Genomic DNA, 23,917 nt, shown 5'->3' on the forward strand with positions numbered 1-23,917 from the left:
GATCAGAGGGCTGCACGGAAAGGCATAAATTCCTGCAGGGTACTGTTTTTTTTACTGTGTTGGAGGAATGCCATCATTGAAAGAGCGCGTAAAACTGACACAGGTCACATCTAGGAAGAGTGTTATGTTTGTGGTTGTGTGAACTGTGTCCCGGAACAATGTCTGTGTGAGTGATGAGAATGTTTGAACAATAATTCCTATTGATTTGGTAAACAGCTTCACCCGGTTCCTGGACCGTCACATTAGATGTGGCCGTGCAGGATTAGAATGCGACTCCCGCACTCAAGGGAATTGGAATGATGAGCCCTATTAAAGTTAAGTGCCAAATTATGAGAAAATGAGCCTATTAGGATAAGGTACAAAAGGATGAAATTGGGGGTTTCGAAGATGTGAATGTGTTTGGAAAATAGAATTCACTAAAATTTGAATCAAGATTTTTTTAGGCTTTTTTTGCATTTTGGATGTCTGTGTGAAAGAGAAGGAGAAATTTTGTGAGACCATAGCGGTATAAGTGAGAGCAGGCATTAAGTTAAAGAATTATATAAAAAATTATAAACCATAAGAAACGTAAAGATAAATAAAGAATTATCTTTAGAAATTTTAATACATACTGAGTGATAGTCACAATGGTTAATTATCAATTTTATACAAGAGTGTAAATGCATATCAGACGAATTATCACTACATACAAATAGTCCTGATAAAAACTAAGGAATTAAAGAAAAAACATGGAAAACAAACTGTTAAAAATAGATAAGTTGATAGTTAATAATATATGAGATAAATAAGGTAATTAAAAATATATATAACCGAATTAAAAGTATATTGGATTTGTATATTATAAGAAAGAATAGTGAACGACTTAGATATGGCAGAATACTATAATTAAATACCTAGTGTGTAAGGCGCAATAAATAGATCTCAAACAAATTGCAGAAGAGAACAAAATAGACAAAATGCAAAAGAAGGGACATTCCATGTATCATTGGGAGGAATGGGAACATCTGATCAAGGACAATAAAAAAATAAAAAACGATAAAGCTAAATCCTAGTAAGAAAAAGAGAAAAAAGAAGTAGAAAGGTGGAAAAAGAATAAAATAAGAATAAGCCATAGTTAAGAAGATATGAGAATGTTGAAAGTTTAAAAAGGCCAGAAAATACTAAACAGGCAGCAAAGAGACAGTGAAGAAGAGGGAAAAGTTTTTTTGAGGCCTCCCTATTTCCCAAGAGAGATTTCCCCATCCCCTCAAGGGACAGTGAAAGTAACAGAGAACTGGAGATGGAGGGGCATATAGAGATGATTGGTAGAGAAAACCACTGTGCAAACACAGAGCAAGACAGAAAGAAATAAGGCTATTTACGACTGTTACAGCTGCACGTACGCCTTTAGAAAAAGTGACAGCAACCGGAAGATAAACCCATTTTGAGGAAGGATTAGAAAAGAATAAGAGAAAGATAGAAATAGAAATAGAAGCACAAGTACAAGCAGGGAAGATAAATGGAAGAGAAAATCAAAGAATCAGAAACAATCTACAAGAGGTACATAAATATGAGAGAGGAAAAGTAAGTTGTTCTATAGTAATGAGGATATCCATAAAGCAACTGAAGTTATTTTGATAACATAAAATGGGACAGGGCAGAGAAAAAGAGACACTCAGACCACTTCTGCCACAACCCCATTTTATCAGTGGTGCAGGGACAGTAGTCCCCTGGCCTGCCATAGGACCCTTGAGGGGCTGGTCAATCGCCTCCCAGATATTCATAGGGGGATGGAAAGTGCGCAGGGTGTTTAGAAAGGAACTATGGACACACTTTTGGCTGTGAGCGACATTAAAGCTTTGCGGCTAAAATTGTAGGGCAAATGATGGACTAAATTCTTCAAACAACTACTCTTCCGAGCAGTGAACTCTACGTATATGGATGGGATTGTTTTTTGATGCATTGCTGACCCAGCAGTGTGCAGGCACGCTTCGGAGTATCGATCAACTGAATCCTAAATCAATGATAGACAAGAGCTGGGAAACACGAAATCCAACCACAGAATGTTCAGAAACGCTGAAAAGGTGGAAGCAAGAAACTTAAGGGATCCAGAAATGAGACTCTTAATGGCAACATTGTTTAGCCCACTTAACCGAAATCCTCCAAGCAACGCAACGACCCGATCCCTGTGCCCATAATTATGTTATCCTCAACAGCTAGACAATGGGAGAGTAGAACAGAACCCATACAGCGAGGCCAGATAGGAAGAGACTTATTACTGTACTCCAGTGTGTGTTTGGCAGATGGAACGCCCGGACATTAATAAAATGACCATCCCACCTATCCACCATTAAAATTACCCTCCGTGTGGAGGGAGAGAGCTGCTGGACCGCCGACCAGGGTCTAGTACAGCCCAGTAACCCTGAGGGAGTCCCACTTCCAGGTTATTGGGGTGCCCAGAGATCCTACAGGGGAGCGTACACTTTTCATTTTAATAACTAAAAGCTGAGCAAGAGCTTAGTTAGGCAAATGAAAATATCGAAGGAACACACCCCATGATTTTAAACCCAGGTGTTTTTATAAACCTTTTAGTTAAAATCTGTCTCACATCTCCTCGGGTCTGGAAAAAATTGCAAGACAATAGATTCTCCGGGAAAAAATGCAATTAATTCCAGTACCCTTCTAGTGTGTCTACAAACAAAAGTCAAAGTATAACAATGCCCATTCGGTATAAAAGCAGACTCCTATCCAATTTGTTAGGAAGAGATGCATACGCAAATTAGGACTACAAATGAGGTGTCTACAGAAGGTAATATGTTCTGCAATAGGAAAAGAAACACAAATGGAATTGGCAAGGCGAAATGCAAATGTCTAGTGATAGGACAGATCGATACGATGTGCGTCAATAAATGGGGAAAGTTTATTGAAGCACAGCTTCCTAAGCCAGCTACTAAAATCAGAAGATTTCGAATGCACAATGATAAATGATTAACAGAGAGATGAAAAATAGACCAAAATGGCAGAAAGCAACCAACTACAGCAATTGTGTCTCCAAGTACATCATACAGTAAATGGAGCGCTATAATACCAGATGGTGATTTGTTAAAATTAATAGTTTTAATAACTATGTCTGTCCGACATAGCAGAATATTGTAAAAAAACAGGGAAAAAAAAATATAGGATGAATTATGAAAAAGACTTAAAATCATAAATTGAATAATTTCGCTGAGTTCCAAACCCGCACACATCACTGATGAATGTCCCTACTGATGCCAAATATTTTACCAACTGATCTTTATTTATTGACTACAGTGTGCCTTGGCAGAAGAGAGAAGATGTTTTACATATACATGTAAACAGTGTCCATAAGGTAATTATTACACGTGGATTTTTGAAGAGAAAAAAATCTTTAGGGGTCGTACCGATATCACCCTTAACATATTGAACCTCAAACTCAATTGGAGTTTATAAATTCGAATACACACAAGCGCCCCTATAACCATAATTGTGTAACAAAGGAAGCCTAGAAAAAGACTACCAAAGATCTGCGTACACATGAAGGAATAGTGTTTCATCTACGTACGTATAATATTCGTGTTAGCAGATGCGCATGGTTTTGACCATTGCGCGAGGGGGAATTGTAAGGAAAATAAGGAAGATTAAACAAATGAAACAGAACAAGGTGATAAGAAAAAATTTAAACAGTACTTCAGGCCAAAGTAAACAAATTGGTGCAAGTACTAAATTTAATTGATCAATGCTTTATCTCTTGCTTACTAATAAGCCTATCGCATGCAAACTAACAGGAGCAGGCACTTAACACCCGCATGAAATGGTACGGGTCGACCCGCAGTGCCATAATTGCAAAAGGTCCTGCAAAAGGCCGCCTTCTAGAGCAATTATAATGAAACTTTTCGATATAATATGAGAATTAACTGTATGCATGAAAGCACTATTTACCGGAGAAAATAAGACCCGCAAGAATGTAGGCTGCCCTGTCCAGTTGTTCGTGACCAAGTATATCTTATGGTATTCCGAGAGAAGTGGAATGAGCCCCATTAGAGAGGAAACCTACAAAGTGGTGTAGATCTACTCCAACAGCAGTCCAAGTGAGTGAAGCACACCTGGTAGCATTCGAAACCACTGTACTAGAGTTCCCACGGGAAAGGCAGGAACAGAAAACGAAACCAGACCACCAGATTATGCAGGAGAAAGTAACGGGAGAGATCAAGACCATGATGGAAGTGCAACGTTGAAGCACAAAGAAAATACCACAAGGACAACTTTCATCCTGTCATACCGAACTGAGAAACAGAGAACAAATTTGACAACATGGTCTGAAGACGCATTCGTGCCACTGGCATCTATAATGCAACACCCAAACTCAACCAATGGAACGCAACCGACTTCCCTTCATTGACTTGCAACCTTTGACAAAAGGATAATGATATCCAACACACAGAAACCCAGATATCAAATCGTAGAAACACTGATTATGATGTTCAAGGGATGAAGACATTAATCCCCACCACTATTGATGCATTATGGATACACCCAAAATATGAAGTATAAATGGGCAGCCTTTACTGCTGAGAGAAACGAAAATAAATGCTTGCGGTCTCCAAATCTCCGTGAACAAAGTAACAGCCATACCAATCCATAGCTACCAAAATGTGCCAAATTTTGGGAGAAACTTTTGTCATTTTAACGATTTTACCATACGCTATGTTGTGCTGAATGTCTATGATTTTTTGGGAAATCCGAAATTAACGATTATTTTTTTAGACCACTCTGGGATCGTGGTGTCGTATTTCACGGATGTTCGCCAAAATATAAAAAATTGAAAAACGCAAAGTAAGATTCCCAATTGTATAGCATAATTATAACCAGGAATATCAGGTTCCATAACCAAATGAACACAAGATGTGGGCATGTAAAAGAAATGTGCTATTATTTTGGTAACATAGATAGAAAATTCTCAGAAGTCCGGATTCCTTCGAGAGCTCCAAACTGGTAGCACTCAGAACAACTACTAAGTAAAATAACGCCTGAAAAAAGATTGTGAAAATCAAACTAATTGCATTTACCTTCATAGAAATTGATGAAACCAATCATTAATAATAGAAATTCTTTGATCTGGGGAGTGAGATATGACTGCCTTCTTTACATAGATGGAAAGGTATATGTGTAAGAGTACATACTTCAAGCAGTTACATGCACAATGGGGAACATAAATCAAGCACAATGAAGACAACAGAATTCACAGAGGTTACGAGACATCGACCCAAATGTATAGGGTAGACTCATTGGGCAACCTAGAGAATGCCTAATGAATTCAAGGCAAAATTGAAATAAAACAAAAGGTTTGAGTCAATATTTGTTGGATCCACCAAACAAAATGCAGAGTGGTTAGATTAACTTGTAGTATAATCAACAAAGATTCATTAATTATACGATGATGCTTTAACCTTGTTAGAGACCCAAGTACATGCAACAAGTAGAATGACATGGCAAAACAGACAGGATCTTAACTGGCTTTTGGCAGACAAATGGTTTCGGAGATCATGTTTGTCTTTTATACAAAGATGCCCTGCCCTGGGGAGCTTTTAGTGAAGTTAATACTAAAATTAAAAAATTAAGAGCTGAATTTACAACAATCCGAAGACCAAAAATTTGGGATTGGTTGATTTGCAATTTGGAGGCATTGTGAGCAGGTTTGCTAAACGGGAATGTTTTTGGGAGTTGCCATTTAATTGGGATTTGTTATTGTGTGTGTATACCTATATTATAACATTAATCTTCAACGCTCGGCTTAAGCAAATGGAAGTGATTAAAAGTCCCCAAATCATCAACAATTTCCCCGAGAGGAGTCCTCACGGAATAGTATAAGGATGGCTAAACATACTGAACTTAAATGAACAAACTTTTATGATATTCAAGTGACTCTAACGAGGCCGATGAGAGGTCTAAAGATGACCATACCCTGTGTAGAGTACTACGCCTCCTCTGGCCCAGGTGTCCCCTCTCTAATAGATCTGGGCTGAAGATCATTATATAATCTTGTGACTTCATGTTTATGTTTTGTATGTATTTTTTTATGTCCTTTATACACAACTGTATAACCACAGGGCAAGTGCTGAACCAATTACACCTCACGGGCTTATAACGTTGTTTTCCCCTATTAAAAAAGTTAGGGAGCGGATCTTTCTCCCTCCTAGTAACTGTGGGAAGTAGATGTTTGGTCCTGATTGCTCCCCGAGTGAAATTACATAATCTAGTCCATGGTAATAATACAGTGTGATTTATTTAGTCACTAGTTAGTGTTAACTATAAGACTGGATTATGGAGTCGCACTCTGAATAAAAATATCAAGAGGCGACTTCTAAGTCTCAGAGGTGGAAATGTAGAAGATTTTTTAGTAATAAGATTCTTAATCAATGGAATGACCATATATGTCTATAGTTATTAATCCATTATTCCTATGGGTGTAGTATATGGAGAAAGATGCCTACGTGACCAGAGTGTCCAGACCCCAGAGGAGAAACATCTGGGGAGAACCAACACAAGGGCCTTTCTCCTTACCAAACCAAAACAATATGGGGGGGCCCCTTCTCCTGGGATCGAAATGTAAGGCCTAGGAAAAGTATGGAATAGTGGAACGCCCTGGATCTGGTAAATAGGAGATACCAACATAACTTCTGGAGATCTTCTCGCAGAGAAGCATCTCGGCTTCGTCCCCTCTGAAATCAAGTCCTATCTTCTGCAAACAAACCCCCAAGACTGCGTGTGACTCAGATTCCATGGCAGCAGACAACGACACTACAGCTGTTTTTTTCTGATTTGTGGAAATTAGTAATCCGAATATGGAAGATGTTTTGTTAAAATGTTTATGTATTATTGTGTTGCGATGTCTGCGGAAGCTCTTGTATTGTTTAAATTATTCAAAAAGTGCCCTTCATCACAAGTAAGTGCTGGACTCTTTTTTCATATCATACAAGTAAATTATATATTATATCTATCTATTCTAGATATATATTATATTATATATATATTATATATATATATATATATATATAAATAGCTTTTTACTATCGTACTTTTTATACGATTAAAACATCTAATAATACCATGTACTATTTATAAACTAAAACTTTCTAGTTTATTTGCCTTGTTTTCGAAGTCTTTGAAAATATGTTGTGAGTCAATATATGTGAAATGTGAATTAAAGGAAGATGTTGGAAAGAAAGTAGATTTGTTTTAACCAGGCTGCTACAGACCATGCAAATGGGGGACCTTATAAAACAAGTAAAGGAATCAACAAAGCTGTAACTTGATTGCATGTAATCTGGATTACGTAATCAGATTCCAAAACTCAAGTGGCTCTGTAATTAGAGTAAAGCTACTTTTAAATACTACTCGTAATCAGACTACAGTTTACGTTTTTATGGATTACATGAGTCTTTTATTTACACAATGGGAATAAGTTGTTCACATTCATTGACTTCCTAATTTCCTTTTTTTGTTTTTTTTACGTGGGTATTTTTCCTGTTAAACCTTCCACATATATACGTTCGGATCTTCGAATTTTTCCGGGCTGAGAGGTGGGGGTGTCACAATCGCGCGCAGAAGAAACTTCCGCACAAGCTATGGAATGGAGGGGAATATGCCTTTAATATGTTCTTTAATATCTTTTTTGAAATGTTGATTGTTCTGCCTTGTTACTACTTAAGCACTTCAAATTGTTGAGATGCAATATTTAACTTAATAGGGTCTTTAATATATGATATATATAGATATATATATCTATCAATATATATATATATATATATATATATATATATATATATATATATATATATGAGCATTGTTCTTTTGGTGTAGAGTTTCATGTTCTTTAAGATTCATTTTTGTAATATTGTTTGTCTTTTTCCTCATTGTAACTATGCACTTAAAATGTTTTGAGAATGGATAGAAATTTCCATTGCTTGTGTGCATTTAGTCTTTTTCAACATTTTGTTTGCAATGTACTATTTTTATGTTTTTTTTATTGATACAGTCATATACACCGTCTAGTGTTTTAATTAGATGACATATTTGCGGCTGGCAGTGATCTTGCTGTTAATTTTTATGTTTTTCATATTGGTTTTTGTAATGTAGCTGTTTCCTAAATTTACTTAATTATTAGTAAATATCCTTAAATCATTAGATGTATTTTGTTTTTATTCAGGTGTTACTATCAAACACTAGAAAGGTACATTAGTGTTAGTATTTTGTAAGTTATTAACTGTCCTACATTGCATCTTAAAAAGAAGTTATTGTGGCACTTGTTGGTGCTTAAATATATTTTGTGATATATTTTTTTCTGTTGTATATGTCAAAATATACAAGATTCTAGAACAATTCAAGATATGTAGACAAATAAGGATTAGCACAAATGTAATCTAAATGTACTCCAAACGTTAATCAGATACGTTACCAAAAATGTGTAATGCTATAAGATTTATATTACTGACTACAAATTTTTTCATGTAATCTGTCAATCAGTAACTGATTACAATTCATAATTTAATCCACCCAGCTCTGCGAGATCAAGAAATGAATTCTTGGAACACACCATGTGAAACATGAAAAAAAAAAAAACAAAAAAAGAACAAGACTTGTGAGGCATTGATTCATTCACATCACCGTGAATCATTCACCTCATTTCAATCACATTGAATCAGTCTCACACTTTTCATTAGCTAACTAACTGGAACACAGACATCCAATCATTGCACCCGTAATCTTCTCGGAGTCGCCAGAGTCCTGTCCTCCATTTTATTTAGTCTTCACAATCAAACACAGTAATAAAAACAGTTGTTGAGGGCATAATTTTTATGTTCCCTATCGTTTAACAATTAATGTCACTATTGACTACATTGCACCTTCTTCTAAGAACGCTATATAGTTGTGGCAAAATCATGTTACAGTGATTTATATGAGGTGGTAACACCAAGGTATGTATACCCATGATATTAAGTGATAATTATTTCTGGACATTTGTAAATAGTATCAGAAAAAATGTTTTTGCAGGATTGTTTTAATCAATTGCAGCTAGAAATTCACTTGATTCACAAAATTCACTGTTTTTACACTACAGGGAATGTATCAGTCTTCACACTAATAAATTGGCTATGTACAGTGGCAGCTGTAAAAATATATATTTATAGAGAGATATATACATAGATACTATTCATATATACTGGCTTCTTATTATATTTTACAATCGGATCAATAGAAATTCACACGTACCTTAAAACACAGTTTCTTCCTGCATGCATTCACAGACATGTAAATAAGATGTGGTCTTACAACAGTTTGTTTAGTTAACATCTGTCAAATACTGTCCCTCTGTTTTAGAGAGCAAATATAAACTGCGAGTAACGGCGCACTTAGTGGACAAAACTAAGAGTGTCAACCTATGTGGATATGAACAAATATCTAGGAGCAAATTACTTATGGATGGATGAGGCAAGAAAACTATCAGTAGGCAATTTCAAATTACAGTTTACACATTACTACAAAACTACTTTAATAGTTAAATGACTTAAAACTATGATTGAAGTGCTGTATGGTGTTCGGCACTGACATAGTTGCCCGAACCTTTAATTAATCACCTGTTGCTGAGTCTTTTACAGTCCTATTCAACTTTTTCTCTACTTTGTTGTGCAAAGAAATAGAATTCTGTTATTGAAGGCATGTGTCAGTACTTGCCTAAGTGTCAGGATGAACTGACGTTGATTTGGCCAAACCCCTTACCTTGGTTCTGCAGTTTTTATGGTAAGGATAACAAATGATAAAAATCTGACTTTCGTGTGAGTGCTAATGAGCATTTGTTCTGTCTCTGTCCGTTGTACTGTGCATGTGCTTTTTGTGAAGACCTGTCCATAGCTCGCCACCATAACCAGGCTTTTGCATTGCTTTTTACGCCTTTGCTTTACTTTACTTTGCTTTATTGGCCCAAATGTCAAAAAAAAATGTATAAAAAAAGCTTGGTCCCAAAGTCCGAATCCAACTATTGTCTGACCATTTTGGAAAGTAATAGCAAGTGTCCACAAGTGCAAATGGTGGAAGGCAAGTTACTTTTTTTTCCCTGAGAAAGGTCCTTAATGTTAATGCAGTGGGTAATAGTGATGCGTGCCTTGGCCTCAGTAATATATCAGCTAAAGCAAATACCATGGACTAAAGGAAAATGATTTCCCTAAACCGTTTGACTGTCAGAGCAAGAACAAGAAACTTACTTTTCTTCCGGAGAACGAGCATACACAGCTGGTGCTGGACCCCTCCGTTCTTAGTCAGCTCTTTCTTCAGGGCTTTTGGGTGATGGAAGCGTCCAGTCCGCCCTTGTCTGTCCCGGTCACCTCCACACAGTTGATGGCATTGTCAATTGTTAAAGCAAGGTTGTGCGAGGGTCCTGGAAGAAGGGACGCCCTCGCTGTGTGTGCGTCTTGCGCAGGGAATTCTGCACACAGAGTCCACCTGGGTGCTTTTTCCCGCAGGAAGTGGCCTCTGACCATGGCTCCTCCGTTTGCTGGTCCACTTTGCGTTCCAGGTAGTTCTCATCGCTGTCCTCCCTCCTCTTCACTCCTCCCATCATCTTAGATCTTCTTCATACTCTTGCATCGGTTCCGGGGGTGGAGAGGGCCATCTGACACTGAAGGGACCGATCTAATCGCAACTCAGGGATTACAAATGATGAGGAAGAGGATGAAGGTGGAGCGTTCGTTGTCCACTGCCCTGAAGCATTATCTTCATCAATAACCAGCTGTTTTTCTCTTCACTGTCTATTGCGTCGTGTTTGACGAGAGCTCCTTGCTCTTTTTTGGCTTCGGTCATGGGCTCAGTGTCCCCGTGTCCTCCCTCTTTGTCCTTTTTCTTCATCTGCCCTCCACATCACAGCTCATTCATGCTGCTCTCTGTGATTTTCTCACATCTTCCTCCCTCAGTAGAGGGTGGAAGTGTTGTGGAACAGACGGCCTGTTCTCTCTCCAGAGGGGTGCCACAGATCCCTCCGCAGGGTGAGACTCCTGGACTGAGGGAGATACTACGCAGTTGGTAGCCAATTGCATCGGACAGGTTGCCCAGAGGACACGGTCATCCTCAGAGGTCATTCCCCGAACCGGAGGTCACGTGGCTCATCCTGCTTGGGTTCGAACATCTGCCAACAGAAGAACACAGTGTTCAAAAACGTCGTGTCTTTCTAACAATATTACAATTGCTTAATTACAGTCAGTTACTGAAGAACAATTATTGTAGAATTAGTGCAGAAAATAAACAGTCATTTGCTGTAGTTAAGAAGTAAATGGAGAAGGGTATAAACTGCAGCCTGAGATCTCCAAATGGGGGCGGGAACGTCCAAAATGGGGTGGGAGCTCCCAAAATAGGGTGCGTGGCTTGCCCTCGCATTGACAGACAGGCACATGGACACGCAAGGCGCAATTTTTCCCCCCCAATCAAATACTTAAGTGCCAAACGCCGCCACATAAACTGATTTTCTAAAGATTCTTATTGGTTGTGTTAATTAAAGTGGTTGTTTCCCTACACTATGCGATATGAGAATCATTCCATAACTCCCCCAACTGGACCTCGCCGAACCATGGCACCTTTTTAGTTACACCCAGCGTCACTACCCCTTCTACCCCTGCAAATTTCAAGCCCCAGGATGCCCCCGTTGCTGAGAAAAAAAAGCGTTAGAGCTGCGCTGGGACGGCTCGCGTAGAGACCTCGTGGTGTGATTCACGTTTATATCATTAAGCCGAGGTTCAAAACTCCAGTCCGAACATCACTGGCCACAAGCTTTGGGGTTTCTCTCACAGAGAATATTTTTCATTTTATTAGCATATTTTAGTGTTTATGAAAATAAAATGAACTAGAAAACAAATGTTTAATTATACAAATTTTATTTTGAAATGTAAGTCAATAACACTTGGGCTGGAGCCAGAGCCAATGGTGACAAGTTCTTGTGTGCGGAGAGGGAGACCCCACCCCATTTTGGAGGTTCTGCCCAATTTTGGAGTTCACGCCCCTTGTTGGAGATCCTCCGGCCTGCAAGTTTAAGAGCTACTATCTACATTGGAGAAGATGCTTTCTTAGTGTAATGTGTTATCTGGCGATGTTCATGCACTTTCAAAGTGGCACTCAAAAGCAATTCATCTGTTGATTTAAACAGATGAACATGAATCTTTGCAAACATTTTATTACGCTGCTTGTTGGACACTTAAGTCGGACAGTTTAGTAATGATACAATATCTATCATCGCATTCTCATAAAAGCAAAAAAAAAAAGAAAAAAAAAAAACACCCGAAGCAATCACTGTGGCTGAGTAGCTCAAAAACAAATCTCATGATATGATTTACGATACGCTTCGCTTCAGGAGTATATCGAACATATAATCGATATTATGACATTGTGTACTTTTGTACACAAAACAGCTACATTTTTAATTAACTCACCAAATGCAACCAAAACGTATAAACATGACGATTTATATGAAATTTTATTATATGTCTTTCTTTCCTCATCCTGTACACCAATTGGGACACTCAAAAAAAAAAAAAAAGGCCTAAACCTTTTCTTTCTTTCTTTTTTTTTTTTTTTTTAATAATAATAAGAAAATACATTTGGGGGGAGGACATCCAGTCACAAATAAGATCAAGTACTCTTTCGGCATGACAACAGTCAAGAAAGTCTTTCAAGGCTTCTGTGCTAAAATGGTGCAATGTGTAAAATAGCATACACCTCAGATGTTTTAAAAATATTTTTGGGGGGCTTTTTTTTTTTTTGCTGCTACTATTACATCACAGTCTGAGGCACATGCAGGGCGCAGTGCTTAGAAATTATTTTGCTACAGATACCAAATTACAAGAAATAGTTAGAAAATCAATTACAAAGAACAAACGACAAATTAAATAACAGTGCATTTCAGAGGTTTTTAATGCACGTCTAAAATAATTTTTTTTAGGTATAGAAATTTATTATCAAAATGTAAAAAACACCGCCACAGTTTTTCAATGTATAAATCTACTATATATTAATCATTATTAAAGTTACAAAAGTTATTCAGTCAAGTCCAGTGAGATTGAGGCCTTTTATTATTACTCTGCTTTTTCAGAGGCGTAGCCATCCATTTTCAGAAGTGAGGGGACGAAAAATTTAGTATATATATATAAAGCTTTTGTAACAATAATACACTATAATATTCCACAAAGCTTAGAGGTCATAATAATTTGTATTTTTTGGAAAAAAAATTATATAAATTAATACTTTTATCTAGCAAGGATGCTTTAAATTGATCAAAAGGATGATAAAGACATATAATGTTACAAAAGATTTATATCCAGATAAATGCTGTTTCTTCTGAACTTTTATCATCAAGAGAAGAAACCTGGGAAAAAATTTCTACTCAGATGTTTTCAACATTTATCTAAATGTTTTTTGAGCCAGCAAAATACAGAACGTGGATTCAACATGATTTCTGAAGGATCCTGTGACTGGAGTAATGAATGCTAAAAGATGTAGTTTTTAAAATACACAATAACATTCATTTTAACATATATTCCAAATAAAAAACAGTTATTTAAATAGTAAAAATATTATAATTTTACTGTTTGCTGTACTTGGACACATTAATGCAGGCTATTGAACCGAAGAGACTTCTTTAACAAAACATTAACAATTTTACTGGATTAAAAAACTTTTGACTGATGTATATAGCAACTTTATTTTTTTCTTAAATCAGCTTTTCTTTGCTTGGCAAATCAGGATTACACTGCTGGCACAATAACCAATAATAATGATTGTATATTACCTTACAAACCACTTTTTTATCAAGTAATTAATAAGGCAGAATAGTTTCTATACTGTAATTAAATGCTAAGCAATAGCCACTGCTGTTCATATACTTATTTATTACCGGAGATGACTTGACAACACGAATTAAACCATTAAATGTCGCAAGTATGTTTACAGTGAGCATTGTGCCACACACATATTAGGTTCAATTATGTCATAATAAAAGAGAGTTATGTCGTTTTAACGTCATCTTTCATTATCTTATTTATTTTATATTATTTATTATTCTTATAAGCCTATTCGAAAAAGCTCTTTATTTCTTTTTTTTTTTGTTTTCGATTTGTTGTTAAATCAAAACGTAAGCTTCAAAATAAAGAATATTTAACCCAAGTTCGATTGTTCAAAAATAAATGTTTGATTGAGATAGCCTAACGAGTCAGGTCTGAGTGCGTTATTGGTTAACACTATATGTAGGACAGATGGAGATTAATTCTTATAAACATGGCCACTACAATTAAAACCATTACATTAAAATACTTTAAAACAGTGGTAAATAATTGCAGCAGCGTGCAGATCCTCGTTTATGTCAGACTGTGGTGACAGTAGCGAGGACAGTCGCTTATTGCTCACATAATATACCATATCTATAATAACGGGAAAACAAATCATTTTTATGACATAATATGTCGTTATTACGAGAAAAGATGTCATTTTAACTAGATAATTATATCATTTTTACGACATAACATCACATTATTACGAGAAAAGATGTCGTTTTAATGAGAAAGCATCGTTTTTACGAAAAAATATGTCGTTTAATGAGAAAACATCTCGTCATTACGAGAAAAGATGATGTTTTAACGAGAAAACCTCGTTATTACGAGAAAAGATGTTGTTTTAACGAGAAAACATCTCTGTTTAAAAAGCTACCAAAGAGCATCGCGAGAGTATAATTATGGACATATAACTTGAGACGTGTGGCAAAAAAAATACACTATGTGATGTGTGGCGCAGCAATGCGTTTTTGTTTAATCGGGAACGTCCTGTCAAATGTGTAATAGAAGACCGTAAACTGTTTTCCAGCAGCAGTAGCTGGATGCTTTTGTTCCATATTTGGGGTTTTCCCTGGTTCGACCTTTCTGCAACGACGGAGCGCCATCCTGGCTTCGGAGTATGAATGAAAAACATACACTGCATGAGAGTGATTAGCGCCTCGATGGTCATCTCGCTTCATTCTTTTTTTTTTTTTACCCAAAATGTTGGTTCTCAGCTTGTTGGGTCATTTTATTGGTTGATTTTGAATGATTTTTAATTTGTGTGTTGGGTAGTTTTTTCTCTAACTTTATTCATTTTACTGTCAAAGAACCCCTTACATACCTAAAGAAAATCTAAATGCTAGCAGTCTAGCCAACCGTTAAAATTGGATACATTTGTCAGCAGTCATTTTGTTTTCCATCCTGAGAGAAATTGAACTGACGGAAAGTTCCTGAATGAAATTAAGTTTCATTACATTGTTCTCCTATCAAATTATTACCGTACAAATATCAACATCTAGTCTCACATTTTTCCTTTTATTTGTTTAAATGGCCGTCCCAGCTAATGTCTGCTTGGAACGCTTAGCCTTCTACAAACGCAGTATCTATTGATCCCATTTCAGTAGTTCATGAAAGCCAAAAACAACTGAGGAAAAGAGGTTTGAAAAAATATACATCAGTAATCACAGACATTCACATTCAGATGAAATTAGATTTCTCAGAGGGGATAGCCAAAAAAAACATTAAGTATTTTAATCTGGAATTTGTACAGAGAATGCATGAGAAAAAAAAAAAAAAAAATAGAAAGAAAGAAAAATAGACTTGACTCTAATTACAATCTTGAATCGGTGAAATATGAATTTCTCTCAAAAGTGGAGCCCATCCCCATGGAGTTTTACTCTCATCTTAACCCAGTTATATAAGAGCTATATGTTATTACTTTATTTAAACATTAGATGGGCCTCCCAGTCAGCACTTTTACAATATAAAACCACTAAATTTTACCCAAATGGGGAAAAAAATCTTTTTATATCTTAACCTAAAGGCTGATATATATATATGATCAAAATATTAACTTATTTTTTTCTGTCTTTGCTTTTTAAGCTGTTAGGAAAACATATTTCACCATCTACTGTCGGAAATGTGAAATGCATCCCGTCTGAGCAGTAGAAGGGGAAAAAACATATAAATGACCAGAAGTGGGGATATCAGGGAAACTAGTTTACTACTTCAGTAACTAGTTCCTAATCTAGATCAAATAGTTAACTAGATTTTGCTTATCTCTCAAAACATCATTACATATAAGACAGACAGGTACATAGATAGATTTTATCTGATGTTAAAAACTATAGCAAATGATGGTCTACATACCAGATATGCACATTTAATACGAGCTACCTACTGAAGGCTTCGCATCATGGTGTCATTTAATGTTTCACAAAACCATTTTAATCAGCTTTCCTTCCTCAAAAAAACCAGCCCATGCTGGCTTTCTACCACTCTCACTCTTAATAGGGGTGTAAACTAAAGCTTCAAGCAGAAATAAATTCTCTGAGTGCTTTTCAGGAAGCGGCTTACTTCAACAGAAAAACAAGCTCTCAGCTGATGCAGCCAGAAGCAGAAGCCGCGAAGACGGAATTATATTACACTTGCCTTACATGATGTAATGCATATTAGCCTCTGCCATCCATAACTGGAGCTTCACTAAGAATGAGCCTTATCTCGCCTGTGGTTTTTTAGGTTGTGTGAAAGATTACTACCGAATAGAGCGACGCAGAGGAAATTAGGACACAAGAACCGAAGACAGATGATTTCCTTAAACTCTCGATTTTGCTCTGTTATCCGGACGGGATGGTTCAGTTGGTGTTGTTGAGTCCCTCATGCATCACTTTTTTTCCACACTTGCGTAATGTGGAGAAAAAAAAAAAACAAAAAAAAACTTTAAAGTGTTTGGAGAAAAAGAATAAGATAGCGACACAATGGAATTCAGACATGAAGTAAATTTCTTTCTTTGAAAGAAATGGAGAGAGTGGATTATACAAACTAAAGTATATATCAACTCTATTTTTTGTCTGTACAAAACTGCCAAGATGAAAAGGTCATTGTGAGGGTGTTGCAAAGGGTGTTAAGCTTTTCCCATTTTAGGTAGTTGTTATTTTCTGGGGTTTTTACTGACCAAATTTTAAAGTGCGGGGGAAAAGGATTCTTGCCTTTGCAAACACACAATATTTTCAATGGGGCGTTTACTTTATTATATGAGCTTGAAAAACCTTTTAGTCCCCCAAAGGAATATCTAATTTAAAATTCTTTCAAAGCCAAGCTGCCCAACATAATGACGGGAAAAAATTTTTATATTTTCATAATGAGTCTGCAGAATTTGCCAAAGTCTGGGGTTTATACCCATTTTTGCTGTGAAACTAGAACGTTTAATTAAGAGTGTGAGGCTTTGACTTTTTCTATGAGTATTGAACACAGAGGGGTGAGCTGCAAATGCAATGCAAGTTTCTGCATTGCTGTTTCGAATGTGTCAGACTGCAATTAGGTTTGCTTTTCAGACTGAAAGGGCTGTACAGCAACTTTAAACCCCCAAACCGTCTTTTTTTACAAAAAATTTTTAAAGGGTTTCAGTATGAAAAAGAAGGAGCAACAGTAAAGAATTTATTAAAAGGGGTCTTTTTTAAACGAATAATAATTTTCTTTTTATTTCACAATAAGAGACACTCTAAAATAAAAACATATACAAGTTTCGAATTTAAAAAACTAACCCCCCGGTTTTAAAAAATGTGAATGAAACCAAATTATGAAAAACCTTTAGCTGCAGTTTTTTTTGTTTTGATAATATCATTTTTCCCACACGGGTTTCCCACACATTCCCAAAAATTAAGCAAGCAAAACCCAATACATGCTGAAACAGTTTGTAGTTTTTGTGGTTGCATTGTTTCAATTTCTTTCCCTTGGCCCAAACATATACAGATATGGCTCTGTCACAGCGATAGACTGGTATAAAAAACACAAAATATGCTGTAAAAAAGGGCGGGATCGATGAAGAAGTTACCCAACCTCAGCAGTGGTTTCGAAAGAAACCCCCCTTGAAATTGACTTTTATCCAGGGGAGGTAAAAGTGGAATGAAATGGTCATTTTTACAATTTGAACTTTTTTTATTTATATTATATAAAAAAAAAAAATTGCAAATTTTAAAAAAATTTTACTTTATAAATTAACGCTTTCACCCCCCTTTAATTTAGCCACGAGGCAGTTAAGGGTACGCTCAAACTTTTAACCAAGCTTTTCTGGTTTAAAGATCTGGGGAGAAATGGGGTCGGGTGTTGACGTACCCCGTGCAAAGTCAAATACAGAAATGTGGAATAAGTGTCATGTTGGGGAAAAGTCACAGTTGCAAAAGAGTCAAAACCCTTTTTGTGAGGGGAAAGGCAACACACTGAAATCATAAATGTTTAAAACCCCCACAACCAGGACCTCATCCAATGGAGTCATCCCTTTTACAAAAATGGAGCAAGTAAAAAAAGGGAAATTTTAAAGGAAAAACGAATTGCTGCCCCAACCCAATCAGCTTTAAAATATCGGCAGGCTAATGACCTGTGGCTAAGATGAAAATGAGGGGATGATTAGTACATCCCTTTGGAAAAACGCAGCACCCTAAAAAAAAGCATTATCGTTTTATCGACTGTCTGACTGACAAAAAACAAACCCGTTCCTCGGTTTTATGGTTGAGGTTGGAATCTGTAAAGGGGAGCAGGTGCCCACCCTTGATATGTTTGAAAAGATACAAAGGGACTGATATTTTTTGCTTTTTTGTAAAGAGCTTTCTCTCAGCCAATGTATACTAAAAGGGAAATGTAGCCGTTTTGGCTTCAATGTTTTGGGAAATGCACCCTGAATGGACGCGCCTAGATTTCACAAAGGGTTTTAAGTGGGCATGCTCGACTGAAGGAAAACCACCAGCCCCCCACGTGGCAGCACGCCCAAAAGGCAGCAAAACCGCTTTGAGCGAGTACAATTTTTTCGGGGCCTTTTACAAGTGCTTTTTCAGAAACGTTCCCCCGGTTTAAAAATCATTCATAAAAGCATTCGGGACCTCTCGTTTGGCCTAACAATTTTAAGTTTCTTAAATTGTCCACCCGAAAATTAGTAAGCCAAGCTCAGATTTTATCTAAAACTCACGACTTATAAAATTCCCATCTGACAGGGGGAGATTCAAACACGCTCACTTGAGAAGGGCCCCCCTTGTTGTCAGAACCCCCCAGCAAGTTTGATTTCTCATCTTCACAATAAAATACCGGACGCGGGCAAAACCACTGTGGCAGTCATACAAGCAAACAAGGGGGGTAACCCATTTCAAGAGAAATGAGACTAATAAGGCTGAGCGGCAGTTATACGGAGACCCGTATCAGTGTCTTTTTCTGCTCCCTGCTACAGGGCCCCCCTAGGCACCCAAAGGGGAGAAGGGTTTCTTTTTAAAGAAAGCAATTGGGGGAAAATTTTTATTTTCATGCATCTAATATGCATAGCGTGAGCGCCAGGCCGGGGTGAAAAAGGAGATGTAATTAGGACGCCGAAAAAAAATTCGACAAATTGTGGTATATTTTAATCAATAAAATTTAATGAGGTCCCTTTTCGGGTTTGGCATCTTCCCAAGAAGGATGATGCTATACGGGCTTCAGCGTTTGTCCTCCTAGGTTTTTCCTATGGTGTCAATATGAAGTAAATTTGAAAGGAACATTCCCTTTAATAAATAAGTTAAAAATATGTTTATTTGGTCACTAATGTCAGCCATTTTTCATAAAAAAACCCTGCGGGAAAATTTGTTTTAAACCTTAGTTTTCACACTTGAGAATTTAGTAATCTCAACTAGAGAACTAAAGAGAAAAAACCCCAGAAAAAATAATCCCTCACAAAAAGTATTTCAAAATTACCAGATTGGATGAAGTTTTTTTTTTTTTTCATTGCAATATTTCTTAAGAACCTTGAATAAGAAACTAAATGGAGAATCCAGAACCGTATGTAGGGTTTTTCCCAAAAATCAAAGCAAGAAAAAGGAAATGAAAATTTGGAAAATTTTGCTTTTTTTTAAGGACCCTTAATTTGCGCTTTGTGTATTTTTCAGGGCTTTGAAAATCCCGAGCTCTGTGGTGACCTGAGGGAATCTCAAATTATTTTATTAAAATTTGGTTAAACAAAAAAAAAAACAAAGTTACAGAAAATGGGCAGAATATAAACCCTTTTAATACAGATTTTGTCAAGTTTACTGTATATCTAAGCAGAAAATGCCCAAGCCAAAAGAGGGTTTTTTCAAGCAGGGGTGAGTGTTGACTGCCTCATTGTGTGCTGTTCATAAATCATATTTTCAAAAGCGGTGGGTTTTACGGTTTTTTTGAAAATTAAAATTGAGTTCAGAAAGGCACCCCAAAAAAAAAAAGGGTCAATTGATGTGTAAGAATACAATTTTTGTATTTGGATATTAAATTGTTTTTGTGGTTTTAAAGGTTAAAAAAACCCCTTATTTTCCACAGCCTGTACATTTTTGTTTTCCCCTATGCCCCAAAATTTTGAAACATGTCATTTAAAGGTCATGAAAAGCGAGGTGTTTGGGGGTTGATTGGTCAGATTTTAGGCATTGTGTTTGGCGAATGCCAAGTGTTTTGACGGAAAGTTCCCCCCTTAAAAATTTGTGTGCCTTTTCCCGGTGGGCAAAAAGCATAAACATAAAACCCATTTTAATTTTGATATAAAAAGATTTTGTCGGGTCTTCTTTTTGGGAAGGCCAAACAAAGTGTTTCGCTTCTCAAGAAACACTCACCAAGGCGATTACGGTGTGGACTGAGGCCGGAGGGCCCAGAGTGAGCGGCCGATTTAGTGAGTAGAGGGGATGGCTTGAGGAGGATTTACGAAAGGGGGGTTTTTTGCTTTCGTCTACCAAATGTGACGACCCCCCGGGTGGACCCACTTGTCCATGGGAAAACCGTTTGGCAATCACAGTGCAAAATGAGTTTTTCCCCGCAACCAGCAGGTCAGCCCCCGGGATGATGAAAACAATATCATCCTTTTTGGAAAGGGCCCCCCAAAATGTTTTGTTTCACAGTGAAACCCCGGGTTATACGACCCGGGGGCGGGGGGCAAAAACAAAACTACAACGAGATAAAAGGTCGCTTTTTTCTTTTCGTGAACATCTGGCCGGCGTTTATGCAAATCTTCCCCCATACAGCATTTCCCAAAATATGCAAGAAAAATAAATAGGATTCAATACAATAAAGAGTCAATTTTTTTGTGTTGTTTTTCCATTTTTTAGAAAAATGGTTCAATCCAGACAGGTTTTTTTCAATAGTTTGCCAGGTTTCTTTGGTAAAGGAAACCCTAAAGGGTTGTTCCCATTATTTAAAAAGTACAGTTTTATGAAAAATGGTGAGGAAAGGGAAAAAACTTTGAAAATGAAAATTGAAAAAAATGCAAGTCTTTTAAAGGCATCAAAAACCAAAAATTTTTACGAAAAGCAAAAGAAATTATTTCTGTTTCAAAAGGTTGGAGGGTTAGAGCACGGAGTCTTGGTCGATAAAAATTTATTAAGGAAAAGGGGTTTTGTAAAAAAAGAAATGTATTTTAATGCCAGCTGAAAAAATCCATGTGAGCAGCAGACAGGTGTTGAAAACTTGGGTTCAAGATCCTCTCCCTGCAGACTGACATTTGTGTGTAAACGTGTTTAGTCATGAAAACCCAACCCCAAAAGAGAAACCCGCCAGTGGTGAGTGAGCCCGGCAAACTACGTAAAAAATTTCGGATTTTTAACCGTTATCTAAAAAAATGTGAAAAAAAACAAACAAAATGTCGAGGATGTCCGAAAAACTTTTGAAAGTCACTTGCATAATAATTTTGGGAAGCAGTGTAGTGAAATGAGGGTGGGGGGCGTGTTTTGAATAACGTTTTAGGGGGGTGTGGCGGTCTTAGCTTTTTAAAAAAAAAATTTTTTGGAATTTTGGACTTTGTTTTGCACTTTCAGATCTTTTATTTACCCAAAAGCTTTTAACACTCCCAAAGAGAAAGGGAAAATTTGAAAAACGCCATAGGGCCCTTTTAAAACAATTTCATCAATAAAAGACAGAATTTTTTTCGGGAAACAAAACAGTATTTGGGGGTGAGGATACTTTATTTAAGGGCCTGCCTAAATCTCCCTCATTTCAATCAAAAATGTAATTTTCTTCATTTTTTTCAACCCCTAAAAGTCTGCAAAATCAACATTCAAATTTAAAAAAAAATTTTGGAATTTTTTAATAGCCCGGATATCCATTAAAATTTTTCCCCTTCCCCTTCTCTCCCTTCTTTCTCTCTCTTATTTGTTCAAAACTCTGGAATTGATTTATAAAGTTCGGATTTAGGAAAAAACCCCTGTCAGTTTAAGTGCGGGCCCATCAAAAAGCCCCTTGGGTGATTTTTGGAATTTATGTGATGCTGAAAATTAGGGGGGGTGAATCTCAGCAGTACAATAAATAAAAATCCGATTTAAAAATTTTAACAAACTGAAAAACTAATCCAGTACAAAACCCCCAAGCTTAAAAATCAGTTTTTTTTTTTATGCTTTGGGGGATACATCACCGGAATCGACCAAAAAATAATGTGGTGAACTTAATGGGATGATGTAAATCAATGGGACAGAAGATAATTTGGTGCGTCCGGGGGTCCGCGCCCAGAATGAGGGAAAAACATGGGAGAGACATGACTTTACAGCGGCACCGTACAGCTTAGAAACAGCGATTTAAAGGCGTAATGAATGGGGGGGGGGCAAAACAAGGAGAGGGGAGTGCCTTTCAACCAAAAAAAAACCCCCCGATCACTTTCTACCCCCTAAAAAAGGGAAAAGGGAAAATAAGAGACAATGCACCATATTTTCTTTTAAACATGATAACTTTGAAACTTTTGATGTTCGGATTGGCAATGTTTTGATTTGGGCTTGGTGGAAAACCCCGCATGTTCCCTGGTGCGAAGATGGGATTATGCCAGTTCCAGCTTGTGTGAGCATGGAAGTATGCTGCACGCGCTAGCGTTTAACAGATATGACAAGGGAGTGGGGGGGGGGGAGGGGTTAGGGAACTTTCACAGTTACAACCACTTTCAAAAAGTGTCCCGGGTCGTTTCCCAAGGAAAATTAAGTAGTAAAAAACCCTGTCCCAGGTTTTCACATTTGCACCTTGTTTTTCCCCCAAATGGTAAAATTTGCCAAATAAAAGCTGCATTGGGATTTGGGGTCTGTGAAGCACACAAACTTGAGTGCAGGCCATTTTACCTTTGTTTCGGGGGTGGGAGTGGGCAGTCAAAAATATACAGCATAGGTCCCGTTGTCCCACAATTTGGCGCATAACAAGAATGATGGAGTTACAATAACACTAGGCTTGCTTAGTTCAGCTGGAAAATGTACTCTAAACTGAAAGTGTCTACTCTGCTGTACAGCTAGAGTTGCCAGGTCTGCGGGACAAAACTAGCCCTGTCAAAAAGATCCCAAAGTAGCACAATGACCACATCCCAAATTTCAAAAATTAGCCAGATTCTGTGAAAAAAAAAAAAAAATTTGATTTGACAACCCTTCATCTAACACAAGCTACAGGAGTCAGATTTTACTAAACACAGGTCGAGAGAATGGAGAGATGACTGAAAAAATCATGGTAGAGGATTTGCTGCTCAACAAATCCTGAGCTCATTGACAAATATTTTATCTTGTAAAATGTGCTTCTACCGTACACAAAGTGTGTCTGATTGTGAAATCAAAAGTGAACAGTGAGTGCTTATTCAAAAGCCATTCGGCTGTCATGAATAAAATGAAAATGAAATGAAAATTGTTTGACTGCAGCATTAAATTTAGATCTACTCGCATTGTACAGGGTTTTGTCATTCTAAACCAAATCACACATGAGTTCTTTGGTTTATGAATGCAGCAGGCACTCAGAAGCGTACGGCTGATCCTACTGAAATGAAAAATGCGACCCTTAGTGGCAAAATTCTTACATATTGTGCTTTAAAATTGTTGAGCTAGCAAGCTAATGGCTACAAATTGGCTATACAAGTAAGA

At 37.0% G+C, this 23,917-nt stretch overlaps 1 protein-coding gene across 2 annotated transcripts in view; it reads right to left on the minus strand.

Annotated features, from left to right (window-relative positions):
• Positions 1 to 11,108: 11,108 nt before the first annotated feature.
• Positions 11,109 to 23,917, minus strand: part of LOC109089622 (regulator of G-protein signaling 3-like) — a 57,229-nt gene continuing 44,420 nt past the window's right edge. The window contains exon 2 of one of the 2 annotated variants that reach the window (XR_006159809.1): positions 11,109 to 11,176. Coding sequence is in view for 1 of the 2 variants with exons in the window: in XM_042755786.1 (XP_042611720.1) it covers positions 11,126 to 11,176 (51 nt within the window). In the remaining variant the exon portion in view is untranslated. The remainder of the gene's footprint in view (positions 11,177 to 23,917) is intronic. The other variant, XM_042755786.1, reaches the window with a different exon arrangement.

Source organism: Cyprinus carpio, unplaced genomic scaffold (assembly GCF_018340385.1).
Source record: "Cyprinus carpio isolate SPL01 unplaced genomic scaffold, ASM1834038v1 S000006748, whole genome shotgun sequence".
Lineage (NCBI taxonomy): Eukaryota > Metazoa > Chordata > Actinopteri > Cypriniformes > Cyprinidae > Cyprinus > Cyprinus carpio.